General features: G+C 36.7%; 1 protein-coding gene across 1 annotated transcript; it reads left to right on the top strand.

Moving 5' to 3' along the window:
- The first annotated feature begins 3,203 nt into the window (after nt 1-3,203).
- LOC125998802 (casein kinase I-like) lies at nt 3,204-4,229 on the top strand. The gene has a single exon (XM_049766866.1). The coding sequence runs from the start codon at nt 3,204-3,206 to the stop codon at nt 4,227-4,229; it is 1,026 nt and encodes a 341-aa protein (XP_049622823.1).
- Nucleotides 4,230-24,016: the final 19,787 nt, after the last annotated feature.

The following is a 24,016-nucleotide window of genomic DNA, read 5'->3' as shown; positions in this document are numbered from 1 at the left end:
TACCCTAGCAATTCAGATTTACTACAATAAAGGTGTACATTATTAATATTTTTAAATGCTATAGGTGTGATTCTCTAGGAAAGAAATCCACAAAAAAGTGTTTTCAAGGAAGTTCTGAGAAGATAGTTTCCCTGGAAGGGGATTAAGTATTCAGGGTTGATCAAAGTGACGTGAACTCCAGCACAGTTTCAAGCAAACCTAAAACCCAGCCCATGAACAAACCTAAAAGGACTCTTCAGAATTGCCTGGCAATTAGTAAAGAGCCTGGACTACAAATATTTGTAACCTAGCGATAACTAGTCATTACATTAAGTTCTGTGGACTTAGAATGCAACAGAACTCTATCTGAAGCAATTTTTAGAAAAGGCTTATCATTATCACATGTCAACTATTTACCGAGAAGCTAGGAAGAGAAGAGAAAATAGCCATTTTAAGCAGAATCTTGGTAATATCAGTATTTTTATACCAGAGCTTCTGCTTCTTTAAAAAAAACTTAAGGCAATGTGGTTAACAATACTGTTCTTGATAGAATTTCATATATGCAATGTTCCAGCACCAGACCTTCCACCAGTGTGTATCCCTTAATTATTTTCCCATCAATTAACCCGGTGATTTTAGTTCTATAGACCAGTTCTTGGGTTATGTTTGTTGCTTTCGGTTGCTCCGGTAATGTTTCCTTACATCTAATAGATGAAAGAAAATGTTTTGTATCGATGCCTCTCCTTGAGACAAACTTCAATCAATATAGTACTTCAAATGTATCATTTCATCTTTTTTCATATTTAAGTACATTCCGGAATTTCTTACATTTTTTTCCACTTTTTATGTAACTTGTAGGTTCCCAAACATGGGAATGGCCTACCATTCTCTCTTCAAAAATCACACGGCGCTCCCCACGCTAGAAATCTAATTTGGGGGGGTTTTATGGATCACACCCAGCAAAGCTCAGTTGTTACTCCTGGCTCTGAGCTCAGAAATTATGCATAGCAGGCTAGGAGACCATAGGAGATGCTGGGGATCTAACCAAAGTTGACTACATGCAAGGCAAATACCCTCCCCACTATGCCATATCTCTGGCACCAAAATCTACCTTCTTTAAGCGAACAAATTGCATCTCAGTTGCAACTCATCTTACTACTAGAACATCCTTGGGGCAGGGGCAATATTGCTCACTTAGTTACACTGCAGGAAACTGAACTTTATTTCGTTTCATGTATAGCACAATTTGCTGTTGCTCCAAAGCCATTCCAAATTGTTTCAACATGGGGCCGGAGCAATAGAACAGTGGCAGGGCATTCGCCTTGCATGCAGTTGACCCAGGACGGACCCAGGTTTTATCCCGGCATCCCCAAGCCTGCCAGAAGCGATTTCTGAGTGCAAAGCCAGGAGTAACCTCTGAGCACCACCAGGTGTGGCCCGGCAAAACAAACAAACAAAAACCAAACTGTTTCAGCTATTTTTCTTTACATGTATAGTATTAATTAAAGTATGATAAATACAAGTTTTGTGTTTTTCTGGTTAAAATATTTTATTTAGGAGCATGATAGTACAACAGGTAGAGCCATTGCCTCACACAAGGTTTGATCCCCAGCACCCCATATGTTTCTTTGAGCACTTCCAGGAGTGATTCCTTAGTACAGAGTCAGGAATACTCTGAGCGCTGATGAGTGTGAATGACCCTCCAAACTAAAATACCCAAAACAAAAATTTTGTATTTATATTTTTGTTTACAGAATTTTAGATAATGAGAAAAATTAAGCAACAATAAATTAAATTCTTCATAATAAAGTATCATTGATTCAAATATAATAATAATGGATTTCTCTTTGCTAACTTGTGGAATAAATTGTCTAGGAGAGGTTTTAGAAGAGTAAAGGTTGCAAACAAATATATAAGCAAGAAATTACATTAAGTATTTCGGATAGATGGAGTATATAGAACCATTTATAAACATATTGAATTAGGATGACTACTTGATTTGATAGTGAAAAAGGCAAAATTCAATCCATGGGAGTAGAAGTGCTACTAATTCTTGACTCCAATAGCTTTTCAGGAATATCTTGGATTAATATCTGAAAACACAATTCCAGAATTTATCTCTAGTTTCTTTCAGCTTTATCACATTTTCTCTATCACAATTATACTATCAAAGTGTTTACTTTCAACACTGCGCATGCAGTTGTATTTTTTTTCCGTTAATGATCAGATGTAACCTATAAACTAGAAGCAGAACTAGTCGTCTTTGAGGATGAGGCTTGGGCCTGTAGAAAAGCGCATGTGTGGTGAATAGTGGGTTTTCTTACGCATGCGCAGTTGTATTTTTTTCCGTTAACTTATCACTCATTTTGGTATGGTTGATCTGACGTAACCTACACACCGGAAGCAGAACTAGCCGTCTTTGACGATGAGGCTTGGGCCTGTAGAAAAGCGCACGTGGGGTGACTAGTGGGTTTTATTACGCATGCGCAGTTGTATTTTTTTCCGTTAACTTATCACTCATTTTGGTACGGTTGATCTGACGTAACCTACACACCGGAAGCAGAACTAGTCGTCTTTGACGATGAGGCTTGGGCCTGTAGAAAAGCGCACGTGGGGTGAATAGTGGGTTTTATTACGCATGCGCAGTTGTATTTTTTTCCGTTAACTTATCACTCATTTTGGTACGGTCGATCGGACGGTTAGGGCGCATTGGCAACCATTTCCTGGTACCAGTTCAGAACTTTTATAGTAAGTCTTCAGAAATAATACTGGTAATCATTTTTTCTACTGTACTTTGCTTTGTGAAGTGACTCTCCGGGGCTTGGGGGAATACTTTTGGTTAGCTGGAAAATAGAGTGCCATGGTGATGATGTCAGTAACTCTTCCGTTCTTGAATTTTTATTTTGCAGAAGCTAGGCAAAGCGGCTGCTGCCCACAATTAAGTGGCGGACTCTTGTAACCTCGAGAAAAAAACTGCAACCGGTGCTGGGGAGGAACTGATGAAGCTCCCATTAACTAAAACTTATCAAAACTCTTGAGAAAGCATGGCATTTAAGTTCGTGCCACCCTCTTCGGTACTTTTTAGTTAAGTTAAGTTTAGTTAAGTTTAGTTAAGTTCGTGCCACCCTCTTCGGTACTTTTTAGTTAAGCAACCCCAGAGGCGGCTTCTCCTACAGTATTCCTAGTAGCTGAGTTGACCCCAGGTGTTATATTTCTTGTGCGCTATGGAAATGGCAGCCAATAAAGACAGAAGATATGGAACTATTATTGGAGGGAAATATAAACTATTAAAAATGCTTGGTTCTGGCTCCTTTGGAGAGGTTTATTGTGCCATTGACATCACTAACAACAATGAAGTGGCAGTGAAATTAGAATCTAAGAGAACCAAGTACCCCCAGTTGTTAAAGGAAAATAAACTCTACCGGCTTCTCCAGGGGGGCATTGGTTTTCCTCGTCTGTTGTGGTATGGCGAGGAAAAACATGAGAATGCATTGGCCATGGACCTTCTTGGACCCAGCTTAGAAGAGTTCTTCAAAATCTGCTCAAGAAAGTTCTCTATGAAAACGATACTTATGTTAGCTGATCAGATGATAAGTAGACTTGAATATCTGCATAGTAAGGATTTCATACACAGAGACATTAAGCCAGAAAACTTCCTAATGGGTCCTAGCTGCTTCCTCTCTAATTTTTCTAAGGACACTCAGAAGAGGAAAAGGAGCAAGGTAAATTCTCCAGATCAGCCTTACTCAAAATTTAGCCAATTATATCTTGTGGATTTGGGTTTGGCAAAGAAGTACAGAGAAAAATCAAAACAACATATACCTTGTAGAGAAGTTCAATATCTAGTTGGTACTGCCCTATATGCTAGCATTAATACTCACTGTGGTACTGAACAAAGTCGCCGAGATGACTTGGAGGCATTAGGATATGTTTTGATATATTTTAATGGAAACAGTCTGCCATGGCAAGGATTAGTGGCTGCCTCAATGAAACAAAAGTGGGATCGTATTAAAGAAAAGAAGATTGAAATTCCCATTGAAGATTTGTGTAAAGACATTCCTAAAGAATTTGCCATATACTTAAACTATTGTCGTGAGTTGGGTTTTGAAGAAACCCCAGATTACGAGTATCTTAGACAACTATTCCAGAGTCTTTTCCAAAACTTGAATTATAAATATGACAACATTTATGACTGGACTTCAATGCCAATGTGTAATGTGCAGGAAAACCAACCTCTCGCTGGGAATTAAGCTGATGAGACAACTTACAAGTAAGTAAGTTTCTTAGGTATGAATCACAACAAAAGAATTCTAGGATGTATGGGCAGGAGGGAGGCACAAGCGGTAAGGTGTCTGCCTTGCACACACTAACTTAGGACAGACCGCAGTTCGATCCCCCTGCGTCCCATATGTTCCCCCAAGCCAGGAGCGATTTCTGAGCACAGAGCCAGGAGTAACCCCTGAGCATCACTAGGTGTGGCCCAAAATCCAAAAAAAAAAAGTTATAGCATGTAATTAGAACATATTTGCTTTTATCAAACGTAAAAGTCTTATTTCATACATCAAGAGGTTGTAGATAACCATTTTCTTGGTATAAATAATATAATTTCAGCATAACTTAGCTCCACAACACTGGTAATATTGCACCTTCTGCTGTAGTATCAAACTATATAAGGAAAATTTGTGTCTTGTTTTCTGTTGTGTGGTTTCAAATGGAAAAGCTATGTTTATGGTTGAGATGCACAAATTGGTAGATAAGTGGCATTTGCCAGCTTTATTCTTAATTGTTTATTTTGAAATAATATATTTTAAATCTCATTTCAGAACTGTAGAGACAGACTTCAACCATCTTGTGACAGTTGAACATGCTCAAACCAAGCCTTTCTTTGAAGTTCATCCATCCCTAGAATTTGCAAGTTGTTCATTTAAGACATTCTTTAAATCGTTGATTTTTTGTCTATAGGCCAGTTGCATGCAGATACTGTGATACTGCTTCAGAAAAATATGCATAAACAATCTTCAGTCACAGTTATGCTAGTTGTCTTGTTCACAGTTGTGCATTGTTAAATTTAATCTATCTTTCTTAAAGTTTTCAATTTCTTTAAATCATTCTTAAACTGGTTTCTTATTTGTAAGCCAGTGATTAGTGACAAAGACTTTAGTAACTGCTTCAGAACTGCATGAACAATTTTCACCTATAAATGTAGTGGTTTTAAATATTCACAGTCATGCATTCTTAAGATGTACCTAACACTAGAACTTGTACTTTGTTCCCTTAAAGCATTAAAGTTAAGATGGTTCTATTTTTTTGCTTTGTTTTAATACAGCTGATGTGTTATCAACAAAAATATTTCAGTACCTCATTCAGAGAACTGTGTGAACAGTCTTCGTCCATTGTTATAATGATAATAAATAATCCCAGTTGTGCATTTTTAAATTTTAGATATTTCTGTAATTTGAAGTTTATTTTTTTAAAACATTCTTTAAATGTAGGTTTCTTGTTTATAAGTCAGCATTACAGGGACAACCAATGACTCCACCACTGCTTCAGAAGAACTTCATGAACAGTTTTTGTCTGCAGTTCCGTTGGTTGTTAATGCTCACAATGTTAATTCTTTAGTTCATTTATACCTGAAGTTAAGTATGACTTCTTTCTTGTAAGCTGCTTATTAGTAAACAAGCAGACTTCATTGCTTGCTTCAAAGAACTGTACAACCAGTATTCTGCCAGTTGCGATGATCATGAATTCTTATAAATGTTCATCGTTAAAGGTTCATTTATTCTAATAATTTGATATCTTTTCATTTGGATTATTCTTTAAATAATCAAAGTGACCAGTGCTTGTTTCAGAACACCGCATAGTTTTAGTTTATTTACAAATGTTTTAAATTTTCACAATTGTACATTTTTAAGATTTATCCATCTCTGCAGTTTGCTAGTTTTGAATGAGAAACATATAGTAGCTGACTCCTTTTGAGCCCATAAGATGATAGTAAACAGAGATTCTAATGTCCAGAAACCTGAAATACCATCTATGTACCTGTGTTAGAAATAACAGTTTTTAGGGGCCGGGCGGTGGCGCTAGAGGTAAGGTGCCTGCCTTACCTGCGCTAGCCTTGGACGGACCATGGTTCGATCCCCTGGCATCCCATATGGTCCCCCAAGCCAGGAGCGACTTCTGAACACATAGCCAGGAGTAACCCCTGAGCGTCACCGGGTGTGGCCCAAAAACCAAAAAAAAAAAAAAAAAAAAAAAGAAATAACAGTTTTTAAAGTGAAGACAGGTTATCCTTAGGAATAAACATTAAGTATAAAATGTTACCATATTTTAAAAGAATTTAACACCTTACATCTGAAATATGTTTGCTGCTTAGTGGTTTTCATTTTACACCTGAGTTTCCAGGTGCACATACAAAATCATCACTTCAAAATCACGTGGCTCATTTGAAACTCATCTATTCCATTAGAAAATTTCACAGAGAAATTTAGAAAACATCTTTGGTTCATTATGATTTCAGAATTACACCTTTTTTTATAACAGATGATTTAAAGCTATTTATTACATGATTTTTCTTTGAAAAGTATTTTATAGATTTAGTGCTGCATCTTGTTTTGTATTTTTAAAAGTTTTTGAAGGGGAAAGACATTTGTTTACTTTCAAATGACTGAAAGACATAATATCTACAAGCACAATTTTTTTTTGAGGGGGACACACCTGGTGACGGTCAGGGTTTACTCCTGGCTGGGGGACCATATGGGACACCAAGAGATCGAACTGAGGTCCATCTTAGGCTAGTGTGTGCAAGGCAGACAACTTACTGCTTGTGCCACCACTCTAGCCCCTACAAGTACAATTTTGTAGACTTTATATTGTAATAACAGGAACAGCAGACCACACTGATATAATATAATAAATAATAATAATAATTATAGTGATACTAAAAATATGAATAAGAACAAATGCTTTAAATGATTTGGTTACAATCCTTTTTCTTATTAATTGAACAGATTATTACTTATACTAGGAGAGAATCATATCAGGTGACATGCTTCAGTTCCCACCATTTTTTCAGCTGTGCTTCCACGCTCAATTTTAAATATGCTTTATTTACCTTTTCATACCCAAGAGAGTAGAAACTGTGTTGCTAATAATTTTCCAAATTGTGTGATTTATTAATTCTTATAGCATGTCAGGATACACTAAATTAACTTCCATCTTAAAGTTCTGCCTATTTTGTGAATGAAATCATTTGTAAAACAGTCCAATCTGTAATTTGCATGTGTTTGATCAGATTTAATTGTAAGTAAACATTACTTGGCAGAATTAATTTCATAGTTTCCACAGTTTTCCAATGTTAGAATTGATATACTGCTAAAAGATCCTTGATGTATATGTACTATCTACCGAGGCCGTTTAAGATATTTTATTTTTAAATAATAAACCCTTCAAAATTAGAGTATATTTGGTTTTTTGTTATTGTTTTATTTTGCTTTGTGGCCCCTTTGCTGTGGGCCTTGCACACTCCGGTCTTTCTCAGATTCCCGCGGCCTGACCCTGGGAGGGCGAGTTTCACGCAGAGCAGCATGCACACACAGGGCTGCCCGTCTTCCCTAGAGTATATTTGTTTCTATGTGATAATTTCCTGGTATTTGGATAATATTTCATAGCCATACGCTAAAAAACCCTTAAACCTCTATTTGGTTCATATAACCTACTTTTACATTAATAATCTCAAATTGAGCTTCTATTACAAATAACTCCTGAGAATGCAAATATCTCAAATATTGAAGAGTAAAATAATTATCCTAACTCTACAACTCAACCCTATTGCATATATATTAATTGAAGAGGAAATTTAACATCACTGTCAAAGGTGATATAATATATGATTTTTACCTCACTGGTTATCAATTCACTGTGCAAGTATTACTTAGCTTTTATTTGATATTAACAATATAAAGTATAAAGTATTTTAAAGCAATATTGATTGCACTAATGGAAATTTTGAAATTTATATTATCAAATTAAGAGAGCTGATGTATTTGATGGGGATGTTGGTAAATATCACCTGAATTTTGTTTTCTACTCTTTGAGTTAGCTGTTTTATAAGATATCAATAAGTAATTATCCATGTGTTAATTTCTTTTATTTTTATGGCTTTTAAATATCTATGTACAGAACTATTGAGCCCTCAAAAGTGACAGAATAAGTAAAGCTTTTGGTTCAGTTCTCCAGAAAAAGACCTTGACACAAGGATTCCTATACAGGTTACTATTAAGGATATGCACATAAGGTAGACTAGATACAGAGGGGAGAGGAATAATGATGAAAGGGATAAAACCAATATGAATCTAGAGCCTGATACTACATAGCTGTTCTAGAAAATAAGTTGATTTCAAGGATTTTCCCTCACCTCTTCCCAGAAAATAAAACTTGTAATATATAATCAGAAGTATACAGGCATCAAGGGTTTATGCAAAGTTGGATTAAAAGGGACAGTGATACCACAAGTATTTGGAATTAAGGAAAACCATTGCATCATTTCCTCCAAAAGTATGTAGGTACTATCTTTTGAGGGATGCCATGCATAAATATATTAACCATGCACAAAAACAGATTCAGATAGAAGATAAAAATATTCCCCTTAGGCATAGTCAGCTGTTAAATATACTTATGTATATGCACCTTCACTTCCTGCAAAGCATATATAAGATTTACAAAAAATATGCTATAGTAATTTAATGGAGGTAAAGATCAGTAGTAAGGAACTTCTAGAAACATGTAATGGACACAATAAATTAAGTGGTTTAAATTATTGGTTCCATTTTTTGTTTTTTGTTTTTTTTTGTTTGTTTTTTTGGTTTTTGGGCCACACCCGGTAACGCTCAGGGGTTACTCCTGGCTATGCGCTCAGAAGTTGCTCCTGGCTTGGGGAACCATATGGGACACCGGGGGATCAAACCGCAGTCCGTCCAAAGCTAGCGCAGACAAGGCAGGCACCTTACCTCTAGCACCACCGCCCAGCCCCAGTTATTGGTTCCATTTTTATATGAATGAAAAGAATGTTAAGTATTAAAACTAGTATTTTTGAAATCTATTAATCTCATAGGAAAGAAACATTGAAACCATATATGAAACAAAATTAGATTTACCCAGTTTCATTAGACTACAATGTCTGTAAGATATATAGAAGACTAAAAATAATAATAAAGTGGGAAAGGACCAAGGAGATCCTTGAAACCAGGATCAAACATAAACAGCAGGCATTAGGAGGAAGCATTGGGGAGTTGACGACAAAAGTGGCATATCTCAGGTCCAGTTTTGAAATCTCAAGGTATGTTCTTCGTCAATAAAAAATTTTTACTACAATAGTAACATTTCTTCACTTTCAATTCAGGAAATAGAATATATTTCTATTTCACCTATTTCTACAATAGCAAAATATAGGTATTCTTTTTTTGTTTGTTTTGTTTGTTTTTGGGTCACACCCGGCAGCACTCAGGGTATACTCCTGGCTCTATGCTCAGAAATCGCTCCTGGCAGGCTCAGGGGACCATATGGGATGCCGGGATACAAACCACCATCCTTCAACGTCTAAGGCAAACGCCCTACCGTTGTGCTATCTCTCCGGCCCCAAATATAGATATTCTTGATGAAATTTTACAAAGAACTTCATTCCAAATTTTTTGTTAATTAGAATTTCACACTTCTTAAATTGATGGCTGTCTTTTTCTAGCCACTGTGTTGCTAGGAAAAGTTACAGAACAGGCAAGATTGGATATGATTTCAGTACTTTTATCAGTGAGAGGATGGATGCATATAAAAAGCAGGGTATGAACTTTTTCCACTTCGAATAATTTTGATAAAATAAAATTTTATATGACACTAGGTGTAAAATATATATATATATATATATATATATATTAGGGGCTGGAGCAACAGCACAGCAGTAGGGCATTGCCTTGCATGCAGCCAACCCAGGAAGGACCTGCTTTCAATCCCCAGCATCCTATATGGTCCCCTGAGCCTGCCAGATCCAGAAGTAATCCCTGAGCTCTGCTGGGGTGTGGCCCCCAAAACAAAAATTTTATATATTTTACCATATTAATGTATATTAAGTATATTAATGCATCATAAACATACAATATTATTATATTCATATATAATACATTAATATAAATATAATATAAATGTATTTCTATTACTGTATATTGGATACATTAATATGCTTTAAATGAATATTTTATTAAAATATATTTTAATTTAAATATGATATATACAGGGTTATGATGGAGAGTTTAAAGAAGATGATATTAAGTGTGGCTATTCACTACGTTTTTTGTTTAGGGGGCCACAACTTCTGGTGCTCAGGGTTTCCTCCTTGCTCAGATCTCAGGGTGAGGCTTAAGGAGGCAAATAAGGTGCTGGGGTTTGAAACTGGGTCAGCCACTTACAAGGCAAACACCTTACCCACTGTATTATCCCTCCAGTCCAGTCCTATGTTTTAACTGATAAGTGACCAGCTTTGACTGATATACAGCAGCAGTTCAATCACTGCTAGTAACCAAAGAGCAGAAACATCAGAAATAACCATTTCGTTTGGGATTTGAGATTTTGTTTCGAATTTGACGTTTTGGTGGGGATTTTTGATGGAGGCATCTCATAAGTGATGATAAGGAGTCCTAGGAGACATTTCCAGTGATTCTCAGGTCAATGATTCTCAGGTTCAATGGTAAGGTGAAGGACATGATATTGCTTGAGCCCTGTAGTGCTGCTTAATTCTCATAATCCCAAATATTATCAAGTCACCCTGGATAGTTTTCAGATTACCAGGTTCAAAGTGGGTTTCTACACATGACAGGCTGCATCTTAATTTCTATATTAATTCTCCAGATCACTTCAGTTTTTTTTGTTTTTCTGAGGCTGAGGATTGAACTCAAGGCTTCAGGCATACCAGGGGTCAATTTGCTGTGTTGATGAGTCCAAAATACCTGACCTTATACAGACTTTGGTAAGGAAACCAAAGAATTATGTTACCAGAAATTGATGTCATTCAATTTATTTTGGGGTTTGTTACAACAATTGTAGAATAAATTAAATTAAATTGGGTATAAGACCTATAGTACAGTGAGCAGGACACTTGTTTTGCATGAAACCAACCTAGGTCCAGTACCCTATACCCTATATAGTCACCCAAAACTCTGCCCAAAGTGGTTCATGAGAACGGAGCCATTGGCCTTCAGATACTGCTACAGATCTAAAATTTAAAAAGTAGAAAAACAATAAATGCAAGAAAATCAAAAGGCAGTTTATAACCAAGGGACATTAGAAGGTTTCAAATAATTTTACTGAATGAGGGAGTATAGGGTCTTATTATAGACATTAACTTTCTTGTAGTTAGGATGCTATTTTATCTGACCCAAAGCTCTGATCTTTGTTGCTCTGTTATGTACAGATGGCCTCTTCTTGCTTCACTCCTACAGTTCTCTCTCCTTCTTTGGCATTTTTATTTATGTAATCTAGAGATATTGGTTTTCCTACTTATAGACCTTCTATTTTCTTGATATGTTATCCTATAGATGGAAGATTAGTGAAAAAATCTAATATTTATTGAGTTAATAAAACAGAAATAATCAAGAATAGAAATCTTAGGACAGACCTTCAACACCAATATTACATCCCCTCATTAATTTCTGGAAAATACTGATATAAAATTTTGGCATTTTACTAATGCATAGATTGAAGTATTAACTTCTAATAGTATGGTATTAGAGATGGCATAAAAGTCGGTGAGTAGACATATAATTTTTAGCTTTTTCACACTTGTGAACCATCACTGGTCCACAGATCAGAAACTGAAAACTATTGGATTAAATGATGAGGATGATGGAGCCCCCATTTATGGATCAGTGCCCTAATAAATGAGACAGAGGAAAGTTTCCTCTCTTCCCTGCCATGTAATCACAAAGTAAGAAGATGACCATGCATGACTAAAGAAGTGAGTTCCCATTACATCTACATCTGCTGGCACCTGGATCTTTAATATACTAGTCTTCAGAACTGTGAGAAATAGATTTCTATTTTGCCAACAAATTCTAAGATTTTTTAAATTATAACAGCCAAAACAAAGAAATAAATGGTTAAGGAGCCAGAGCTAGTTCAACAGGATTCAGTGCATACTTGGAATGCAGGAGGCCTGGGTTAGATCTCCAGCAACTACATGGATCCCTGAACACCAGAAGCATTTCCCTAGTACCAACTTCTCATAGGAATCCATAAAAATATTATAGAAAAACTCTGAACTTCCAGATTCAGGATAAAAAATAATAGTTATTACTTATATCAAATCTTTAGTAAGTTTAAGTAGAATGCAGTAACTGATTTTTAAAGTTCAGAGAAAAGGGCTTTTAAACTCATAAAATATTTTGATGTATTCCCGGATTATAATATATTAATACCTTAATACATAAAATTTTAAATTCGGGCATCAGTAAAAATAACAAAAATCATACCCTGTTGCAAGTCAGTCCCTGAAGAGGTTGACTGATGGAGGGATGGAGGATGAGGCCTTTCTCTTCCAGCTTGGAGCACGCGCCTGCCACCCTGTCTAGCTGACGGTTCTGAGGTAAAACGGCGGGTAAACAGCTCTCAGACAGTCAGGCTTGTGGAAATATTAGCTTTATTCGGTGGACAAGACTGAAGTCCAAAGACTCAGCCTCAGTTCCAGCAAAAAAGCCCCCCGCCTTCCACAGACCCTTGTTTTTATCCCCCAGAATCAGGTACCACCCAATGGTGGGATCAGATACCACCCAATGGTGGAAGCAGAATCAGGTGCCACCCTAGGGTAGGGGCAGAATGCCAGGTCACACCCTAGGGTAGGGTACAGTCACCAATCAGGGTAGGGTCAATAACATAATAATCCCATAAAATGTTTACATACACAACAATTCCCCTGTTTGTTTTTAGTAAACAAACAATATTGTCTACAATTATTAAAGGAAAAACTAGTCAATAATAAAAGAGCGGCTGTTTGCATAAGTGCATCACAGGACAATGTAAAGTAAAACTTCTAAACGCAGGGTGTTTAAACCAGAAACATGTATCAAAGAATCAACTACAAGCTCCTGAGAAGATAAATCTAAAACGTACATAGATCCTTCGAAGAGACGCCAGAAAGGTGTGTAGCACGCGAGAAGAAGCACCTTTCCTTTATTTGTTGTTGTTGTTGTTGTTGTTGTTGTTGTTGGTTTTTGGTATTTGGTTTTTGGGTCACACCTGGCAGTGCTCAGGAGTTACTCCTGGCTCCACGCTCAGAAATCGCTCCTGGAAGATACTGGGATTCGAACCAATGACCTTCTGCATGTGAGGCAAATGCCTTATCTTCATGCTATCTCTCCGAACCCATTTTCATTCAAGTCTAGGTCGACCAGAAAGCCAATCTTTGAGGTCATTGAATTAGGCCCTTATTTTGGAGGAAGAAGCATATACCCCCTGCACAGTTGGGGGCCACTGCAATGATGATCAATAGGCTTCTGAACTTAATCCAAGTTCTTAATCCAGGCTGAAGTCCATATGATGTCTGAAATTGATGTACCAATAAGGTCAATTATTTATAGATGGGAGCTTAAGTCACAAACCAAAACAAAATGTTTAAGGCAGAGACCCTCCCTGTGTAAATATACAACTTGAGGGCCCATCCAAAATGAATGGAACCTCCTATAAACCTAGTATTTTGCCTATGATGCACCCATGCAAAAAGCCCTGAGACCAGACAAAAATATCATTTAGGAAATTACAGACAACAATATCTAACCCACTAACCTAAAGTCAAGAAAGCAAAACCCTAATGTAATACAACATCAATTCCTAAGATTAAAAACTAAAAGAAAAAAGAAAAGCATTAATTACAATAGTCAAAAGAAGTGTAGTACCAAATATAAATTCAAAGGATTACAATTATAAGAAAAATGCAAAAGGTGAAATTTCTAGAGGCAAATATCAATCTGTAAATATGAGGGGTCTGGAACTCTGGGAAGACTGGCAAAAGACACTTGATGGGTCTGAAAACACGGGTTGAAGCCATCATGAGTTGGTTGGGCTTCACTTCTGCATTTCCTTTGGGATCGGTGCAATCTTGGGGTAGCCATTGTAGAAATGGTCAACCATAGCACTGTGTATGTGGATGGAAAACCAGAAATTTAGATAGCACAGTTTAACTGGGATCCAGAGATTGTGGGTCTTATCCATGCATCTTTTCTCTGGGGTTATATTGTGACACAAATTCCAGGTGGCTTCATTTCCAACAAGTTTGCAGCAAACATGGTACAAAACTCCAACAGTCACGGATTTCTTCCTCAGGCCGAGATCAGGAGGCTTGTAGTTGTGGGTGAAAAAGATGAGTGGTACATGTGAATTAAATGTTAAGGACTAGGAAGGAAGGATAAGGATGACTAAATTGGGGAAGATAAAGTTAGGAAAAAGGGAACTATATACAAAATATGCAAAACAGACAGACACTGAACAAGACATACACATACAGACTTCACAAAAATATGGCCATAACACTGACTCATACCAAAAATATTTGTTGGAAAGGATCCAAAATGGAGCAAAAAAAAAAAAAAAGAATTCAGCTGAATTAACTAAAAGCACCTTAAAATGTAATAGCCGGCAACTGTTTAGATAAATAATTTCAAATTCAAAAAAAATTTTTTATGGCAGAGCAGAGCAGATCTGAAAGAAAATTTCATGCATAATACAAACATGGAAAACTCTACTATAAGTGTATAACAGTATATACACAAAGTTATTGTATAACAGTAACTCTATGATAATCAATCATAGACAAGAAGCACTGTGAAGAAAGTCCACCTAAAATTATCATTATGTCAGCGTCTTAAAACCTAAATTGAGGGAAATAAAGCAATGATGTTAAAATAAAAAGAGTGAAAGTCGTTAAATGAGTATTCCTAGAAAGAAAAACAACATTAATATGATGAGAAATTTTTCTTTCAGGTGAACCTTGACTAAATTAAATTGTAAGATTTCATGATTAACTGAGACCTAGAGCAATAGTAAAATTAAGACATAAATCCATCATACAAGGAAACACATTGGGGGTCCATGATTTTCAATCTATATTCATTGATCATGCCTGTGGAAAGATTCCTAGAGCATTAATAGCAACCAATAAGGAAGTGAAATGATTATCTGGTGTTCATTGTAGATCTTTAAGAAGTATAAAACAGGATGTACGCTGCTGTGGATTTCACCAATGTATTAAGGACTTTTTTTGATCTTCTTGTCATCAAAATTGATCCAGTGTTGTTTTGCAGCAATTTTACAGTATGAAGTACAGTGTCCATAGTGAACTTTACCATAATGGTTTGACACTGATGATAAGTTGTATCTCTTAATCTTGCTTTTATTCTCTGAAGTGAATTCTACTAAATTGAGGTCTTCTAAAGGAAAATCTACATAAGTGTGCAATTTTTTTATTTGTTTGCCATCAAAAGCAAAACGTTTCAAGTATATTATAGGTACTGGTGGCAGTTTCCATAAGTACGTTTACTTTGAAAAATCCCTTCTAGTTTTGCAGCTGTTGCACAGAACTTTGTTGTCATTCCTTAACTCTTCTTTAAAAACTTCAGAGAGGCATTCCGGTAATGTACATTTATCTGTAGTTGTAACAGCCAGAGACAAATGAACAAATGTCTCATAAACCTCAGAATTTTGGTGGCATGTGAGACACTGTAGTATAGATTTGAATTGTCCTTGAAAGAGATCATAAACAATAGATTTGTGAGCCTTTTGGTGTCCTGGACTAAATTGTTCATAATTTTCATTTTCCATAAGATGTGTAGTTTTGTCTGTCAATAGATTTACAGTAAGCAAGTCCTGATGTAGTCCCTCTATTAGAAACATCAGTAGTTCATGTGGAGCCTGCTGATTGTGTCCAGCAAACTGGTCATTAAGTAAACCAATTGTTACTTTGAAGCTTTCAGGGTTAATATACCTATGAAATCCATTCCCCATGGTTTTGATGAGCCGACCAAATTCTTCGGCTAATTTACCTTCATGCCCCATTGGATGTTTCTTGTTAATATCCTTTTTATAATGATCTTGATAAAAATACTGAGTCAAGAATGAAATATTATACAAGCATTGCAATATTGAGTTCATGTAGCAAGAGTTTCCTATATTTTGGAGCCCAGTTAAGACAAGTTCCTGTCTTTCCTTTTGCATCTCGGAGTGTAAGGGTTTATCACTACCATCAGTCTTACTCAATATATGGTGTGTGACAGCTAAATCCTTGTTCCCTGCCCCAGAGACCTCAGCAATATTACTGCTGTTAGTGTCTGGAGTATTCCGTTTTTGCTCTGAAGGGGAGTTTATAGTCTGAACCTGATCATTTGTGCTAGCCCGATTTCTAACAAGGCGTAATGGAAACCAAAATTTCTTGGGAGGGTTGTCATTTGTAGAAACATAGGCATAACCCCTTCCTCTTAGGAGAAGATATCCAGCTATCTATTTTCCATCCTCCTTGATCCAAATAGGTTTATGGGTTGTTTCTTGTCTCTGAATATCTTCTTTAAAATGTCTTTCCGCTGCAGTGTAACTTTCCCCTTGGGGTAAGTTTAAGTAATTTAGTGTGATGAGAGTCAAAGATAGCAAATCCGTTGGTGGTAAACCTCTTTTTCTATTTTTTTTTGTAATTGAGTTTTTAAGGTTCTGTGAGTCCTTTCTACAATGGCCTGTCCTCTACAATTGGAAGGAATTCCTTTCAGATGTCTTATCTGCCATTCTTTACAAAAAAATTCAAAAGTTTTGCTAACATAGGCTGGCCCATTATCAGTTTTTATAGAATATGGAATACCCATCACAGAAAAACATTGTAAAAGAAAACTACAAACAGCCTTAGATTTTTGAGAAGACATAGGAATTGCCCACATAAACAAATGAGACTACACTAAACTGAGAAGCTTCTGCACTTCAAAGGAAGCAGTGAGTATGATACAAAGTTTACCCATGGAATGGGAGAAACTATTCACCCAATACCCATCTGATAAGTGGTTAATATCGAAGATTTACAAAGTACTGACAGAACTTAACAAAAAATATCTAACCCCATCAAAAAATGGGAAAAAGAAATAAACAGACATTTCCCTAAAGAAGAAATTTACAGATGGTCAAAAGGCACATGAAAAAAATGTTCCACATCACTAATCATCAGGGAGATACAAATCAAAACAACAATGATGTAATCACACCACAGAGACTGGTACAAATCACACACACACACACACACACACACACACACACACACACACACACACACACACAAACAAGGGCAACCAGTACTGGTGTGGATGCAGTGAGAAAGGGACTCCCATTTCCTGCTGGCGGGAATTCTGTCTAGTCCAGATTTTCTGGAAAACAATATGGATATTCCTTAAAAAACTGGAAATTGAGCTGCCATATGATTTAGCAATATCACTCCGAGAGATATTCCCCAAGAACACAAAAGCATAATACAGAAATGACCTCTATCTGCCTATGTTCATTGCAGCACTATTTACAATAGACAGAATCTTGAAACAATCTAGGTGCCTGGCAACAGATGAGTGGCTAAAGAAACTTTGGTATATCTTGAAAGTGGAATACTGTGCAGCCAATAGGATAAATGAAGTCATGAAGTTTGCTTATACATGAATAGACATGGAAATTATTGTGGTGAGTTTAATGAATCAGCAGAATAGACATCATAGTTTCATTTACCTATGGGATCTAAGAAAATAAAAGACAATATGGTATTAATATCCAGACAGTAGAGTTGAGGATCAGCAGGATCAGTCCATAATAGGAAGCTTGCTATAAAGATCGGTGGGTGAAATTAGAGTAGAAAAGGCTTGACAACGATAGTTGGAACTTATTGCTCTAGAAAAGAACCGGGTGCTGAAAGTAGATCAAATGATATAGATGGTACCTCTTTATCAACTATAGTGCATACCACTATGTCAAAAGGAAAAGAGAAAAAGAGATAGAGACAAAGACAGAGAAGCAAAATGCCTGCCCCACAAGCAGGAATGTGGGATGTGCAGGTGAAATGGGGACATGGGTGGCAGGAAAGTTGCACTTTTGAAGACTGGTGTACATTCTATGACTGAAATCCAAATATGAACATTTTGGTAACCATGGTCTTTAAATAAAGCAATTCTATATAGAAAATAATGAATAAAATCAGTATTTTGAACTGTAAAAAAGAAATATTTTCTTACAATATTCTATGGTTTCCCTCAAAGAAGATTGGAACCCTATTCAGAGGTGTCTGCATCCAGTGACTTGTCTATTCAAGAGTGTAAATTTCTAGCATCTTTGCATTTCTATATAACCATTTCTATTTCACAGTTTCATATAGATATTGAATGATGTCTTTTATGGAATTATATCACAGCCCAATTTCTTCTGTGGCCCAGTTGTAATTTCTTTTTTTTTTTTTGTTTTTGGTTTTTGGTTTTTGGATCACACCCGGTGGTGCTCAGGGTTACTCCTGGCTGTCTGCTCAGAAATAGCTCCTGGCAGGCACGGGGGACCATATGGGGCACCGGGATTTGAACCAACCACCTTTGGTCCTGGATTGGCTGCTTGCAAGGCAAACACCGCTGTGCTATCTCTCGGGGCCCCTGTAATTTCTTCTTATCCTTAATGAGTGTCAGTTCCAAAAACACTTTTTGAAAAAGTACTTTATGTTAATCTCCATTTCAGAGTCCATGTGCTATAGAATTTAAATTACAGTATATAATTTCTTATAGACTATAGGAAAGTATGTGAATAACATTTCTAGATATTATACATTTAAGTGCTTTAAGGGTTAGAAGGGGTGTTTATATAATATTTTCCATTATTTTAAAATTTTATGCAAAGGGTGTTGAAGGTTTAATGGGCATTTGAACCACAAATTGAATGAACCCTTGTAATGTTGAATGGACATTAATATGAGGTTGTTGCAAGAGAAAATGGTGTAACTCAAGTGAATTTGCACATATCTTGCATATCTTGGTTCAATTCCTGGCAATGAATTTTTTTTGGTTTGGGGGTTACACCTAGCAGTGTTCAGGGGTTACTTCTGGCTCTGTTCTCAGAAGTCACTTCTGGCAGGCTTGGGGGACCATATGGGATGCCGGGATTCAAATTGAGGTCCTTCCTGTGTTGACCAAGTGCAAGGCAAATGCCTTACTGGTGTGCTATTGCTCTGGCCCTTAATGCATGTTTTCTTATGAAGTTTTGGGACGACCACTACAACAGTTTTAATAAAATAGAGATAAATGAACTACTTGGTTGTAGAGGTAGTTTAATCATCTATAATCTTTATTAATTTGTAGATACAGCTATTGGTTCCTTAAAGTAAGATTAGTTTAGATAAATTAGATAATGCTATTATGTAATTAGAGCATGTTGATTTAGTTGACAGGACAACTGAAAAGTGGTGGGATAGTGAAAAATCAGTCTGGAAAGATGAACTCCTGTGCTATGCATTATCAAAATATTTGGCCAAAATTTTGCTTGTAGTTCCTCAGAAAGATTAGGTTCCTACCAAGCTATTGGTTGGTTCTAAGGGAAGTCTTAGGAAAGCAGCAGTAGTCTGTTTGCTTATAGCTTGCTGTGTTTAACAAATATTGCACACATTTATATTGGGATAATTAAAGAAGTGGCTGAAATGAGAGCAGAAATAAAGGAGAATACAAATACTCAAGAGATTTAGATCCTGACAAGATTGGGAAAACATTTTTTTATTTAGGTATCTATCCTCAGAACTACAAGCATAGTTCTTTGAGCTATGTTCCCACATGTAAAGCAAATTTCTTTGGGGAGGTAATGGTATGTTCAGGAGCCTTGGGGCCATTGCTAGTGATATTTGGCCAATGAAGCTGGATGGTTCTGTGTTAGGCTTAGGGGAAGCAGCACTTTTTGTGCCTGGGACTGTTGGGGAGGGGTTCAAACACAGTTCATCTTACTTGTGCCCATCACCATTGAGCTGTGTTTCTAAATCCCAAAACAGATTTAAATGTAGTTAAAAGTAAAAGAACTAAGGATGATTTGAACAACAATGGAACAATTTTCCTTTTGAACTTCTCATTTAAATGGAAGTACTTGGGCTGGAGAGATAGTACAGCAGATAAGGCACTTGCTTTGCATGTTGCTGTAGTGACTGTAGCCCTGATTCATATCTTGTGCACCCCCCTATAGTTAGTTCTCTGAGCGCAACTGGAGGTCAAGTCATGAGCACAAGGCCAGAAGTAGGTATTGAGCACTTCTAGATGTAGCCCCAAACCAAAAACAAAATAAAAAAGAAAGGACTCAAGTCTCAAGTAAACATTTTATTATTAATGTTTTTCCCCACCCAAATCTTTTCTTTCTGATGGTTTTAAGGAAGTAATGATTAACTGAGAGAGTGTTATGCTGGAGAGATATTATATAACTCGTTCTAGTTATATCCACATTACCATATGGACTTCTAGTACTTCCAGGAACAAGTACCCTGGGTGTGTTCAACAAGGATCTCCTCCCCAATTGAGTTAGTATCAAGGGGACAAGGAAATAGATTAGGCACAAGAATTTTATTTGGGGGGCCGGGGGATAGCTTAGTGGTAGAGCATTTTCCTTGCACGTGGCTAACACAGGACAGACCCAGGTTCAATCCCCAGCATCCCATGTGGTCTTCAGGAGCCTGTTAGAAGAGATTTCTGAGTGCAGGCCCAGAAATAACCCCTGAGTACCACTGGATATGACCCCAAAACAAAACACAAACCAACCAAGAAAGAAAAAAGAATTTTATTTGGGAAGGGAGTTAGGGTATGATTTATAGAAAAATTGAATTGATAAAAATAATTGAATAAAATCATCTAAGTATTTGATCAAATTATATTGGCAAAGAAATTATCCGTCCATGTAGGAATCACAGCCTCTGAATAATCAAAATTTAAAACTACTTATTACTTTATGTCACATGCAGAGCGAGTGGTAAAGAACATGTCTCCCAATGTCTCTGCTATGAATCCTTTCAGAAAAATTGATACAAAAGGCTATCACAAAGATTAAAATCATTGTTTATATAAAAATGATAGAAAATAATGTTCTGTGCAGAGAATGAATAATTGTCTGGAAAAGGACATTTCTAACTTCCAGGGTTGAGTGCTGAAAACTTTTCAGTATTTGTCTGACAGGATTTCAGAATTTTCACAAACTAGTCTCTTCGCTATTCTCCATTCTTGTCTTCTTCAAAAGTAATTTTTAAGGGTAGTTTTTTTTAATTCATATTCCACTATTGTATCCTGCAATTAAGGACATAGATACAATTTGAATTTTATTCTATAGATTTCTGGCCATAGGGAGACATTTTAACAGCTGAGGAAGAAATTATCATAAATCACATGGTTTAAGAATGAGTTGAATGCGAGACTGATGGAAATTATGGTTCTGTCCATAGAGGCAGGCAGACACTTTCAAAGTAGGGATGGAAAGATAAATACCTTTTCATAAGGAAAACACCTTTTCATAAGGAGAACAGCAAATGTTATTGTGATGGGTAGATGGCCATCTACCATAAATTGAAAATTCTTAATTCAACCTTAATTTGTTCCTGAGAAGGACTGTGCAGTCATGTTCAGTCTATACCTTTGTGACTCAGCCACTATCTGTGAACAAATGCCTGACTTACTTTTTGTTTTGTTTACTCTTTTTGGGTGTCATACCTAAAGATGTTCAGATGTTAATCTTAGCTCAGGGTTACACTCAGGGTTCACTTCTGGAAGTGCTCAGGGGACCACATGTAATGCCAGGGATCAAACCTGGGTTTGCTGTATTCTAGGAAAATACTCTTCCCATTGTATTATCTCTCCAGTTCCCTACAAATGCATGATTTTTACTTCAGTGTGCATGAGTGATTATGAAACCTTTAAGTATGAGGTGATAATGGGCTCGGGCCAACTCATGACCTCTCTAATACCTATGAGATGTCTACCATCCCCTACATTTGCTACAAATACAAATACAAATACCCACACCTATGATCATATCTTGGTTGACAAAGAATATCTGTTACAAAAATTATAGTAAGCTCAACCAATGAACATTTAAAAATTACTACAGCACCTAATATATAATCCATTTAGGTACCTTCTGTAATAATAAGTTTAATTTACAATAATATGCCATGGTGTTTTCTCTGTTTTACAGATTAAAAAACTGAGGTGTGTGGGTCAGGGAGATAACTAAAAATATTGATTGTATGCTTTGCACACTGGAGCTCCAATTTCTGTCTCCTGTACCCTATATCCCCTACAATCCTTGAAGGTGACAGACAAGCATAGTTCTAGAAATAGCCCTCAGACACCACCATCTGTGACCCAGGACACTCCCCACAAGGATCAAGAATTTGAGGTTCAAATAGATTAAAAATAAATTGACAAATTGCCATAAAAGTGGAAAATCTAAAAACCAAAAATTTAGTTCCTCTAATTAGAGAGCTTACATAATTTTCTTTTATATCATGGCAGTTTTAATTAAAAATATAAGACAAAGAAAAAGAAATAGAAAAAGAGAAGAGAGGGACAGAATAGAATTGGAAGAAAAGAGTATGGTTCTGATTATAAAGCAATCAACTTAATGTTGATTCAGTAACGTGATAGTCTAGAAATTTTCATAAGGCTTTGGGTGGAATGTTCAGTAGACCAGAATACTTAACAATCTTTAATATTAAGAAAAAGAAAGCTAGGGTCAGAGAGATAACACAGCGGTAGAGCGTTTGCCTTGCAAGTGGCCTACAGGACCAAAGGTGATTCCAATTCCTGACATCCCATATGGTCCCCTGTGCCTGTTAGGATGATTTCTGAGCTGAAAGCTAGGAGTAAGCCCTGAGTGTGTGTGTGTGTGTGTGTGTGTGTGTGTGTGTGTGTGTGAGAGAGAGAGAGAGAGAGAGAGAGAGAGAGCTTCCAAGTTGAAAACAGATGTTACCTTTCCATGCTAAAGGATCATTGTTATATTTTGCCTTTTAACTCATAAATGAGCATATCTATTATCTCATCTTGTGACTTCCCCACCCAATACTTAATTAGTGTCTCCTTATGTATTGCTTTGCCTTCTGTTGTATTAAAATATTTTTAAAAATTTAATAAATGTCAGTTTTTAAGTGGGCAGTTTCCTTCTTTGGGGGGCGGCAACACACCCACCATTACTAAGGGATTACTGCTGGAAGAGCTCAAGGCAACCTTAGGAGTGCTGGGGTGGGCATTGCTCTTTAGGCAAGAGTGCTGCCCACTGTACTCTCCCCAGGCTTTGGGAAGTTTTTCCTGAATAAAATACCATGAGTGGATAACTCATACAAGCCTCTTTATTCATTCTTTTATATATATATATATTTTTTTTTTGGTTTTTGGGCCACACCCTGTGACGCTCAGGGGTTACTCCTGGCTATGTGCTCAGAAGTTGCTCCCGGCTTCTTGGGGGACCATATGGGAGCCGGGGGATCGAACCGCGGTCCGTCCTAGGCTAGCGCAGGCAAGGCAGGCACCTTACCTCCAGCGCCACCGCCCGGCCCCCTCATTCTTTTATATTAACAATCCATATTTACTTTTAAAATCATCCACATATTGAAATGACTGAGCACAATGTCAAACAAAACTTTGTACTCAATTTGTATGAGCACAGATTTTGGCCACTTTCTTTAATAGTGTCTCAATTTAACTATGATTCTGTTCCATTTAGAATCTCTGGGGCACAGTGGCATTTTGCTAAGACTTCTAGAAGCAAAGCCACTTATAGTTCAGTTGATAATACATACTTCTTGAGGGAAGAGTTCAGAGAGACTCTGTAATTGTACTTTACACTGCTTGCTGTACAAAAGAGCCAAGTAGGGAAGGTTCATCTTTTCCTCTCTAAGGTGCTGATTTGCATATTAAACATTCAGTGGATGCTCTCCCACTTGCAGTTTAGTGACTAATGTTTAAGTAACATTTGCATTTGAAAAAACGTTTTGAAA

Source organism: Suncus etruscus, chromosome X (genome assembly GCF_024139225.1).
Source record: "Suncus etruscus isolate mSunEtr1 chromosome X, mSunEtr1.pri.cur, whole genome shotgun sequence".
Lineage (NCBI taxonomy): Eukaryota > Metazoa > Chordata > Mammalia > Eulipotyphla > Soricidae > Suncus > Suncus etruscus.
This window is presented reverse-complemented; position numbering and strand designations above follow the sequence as displayed.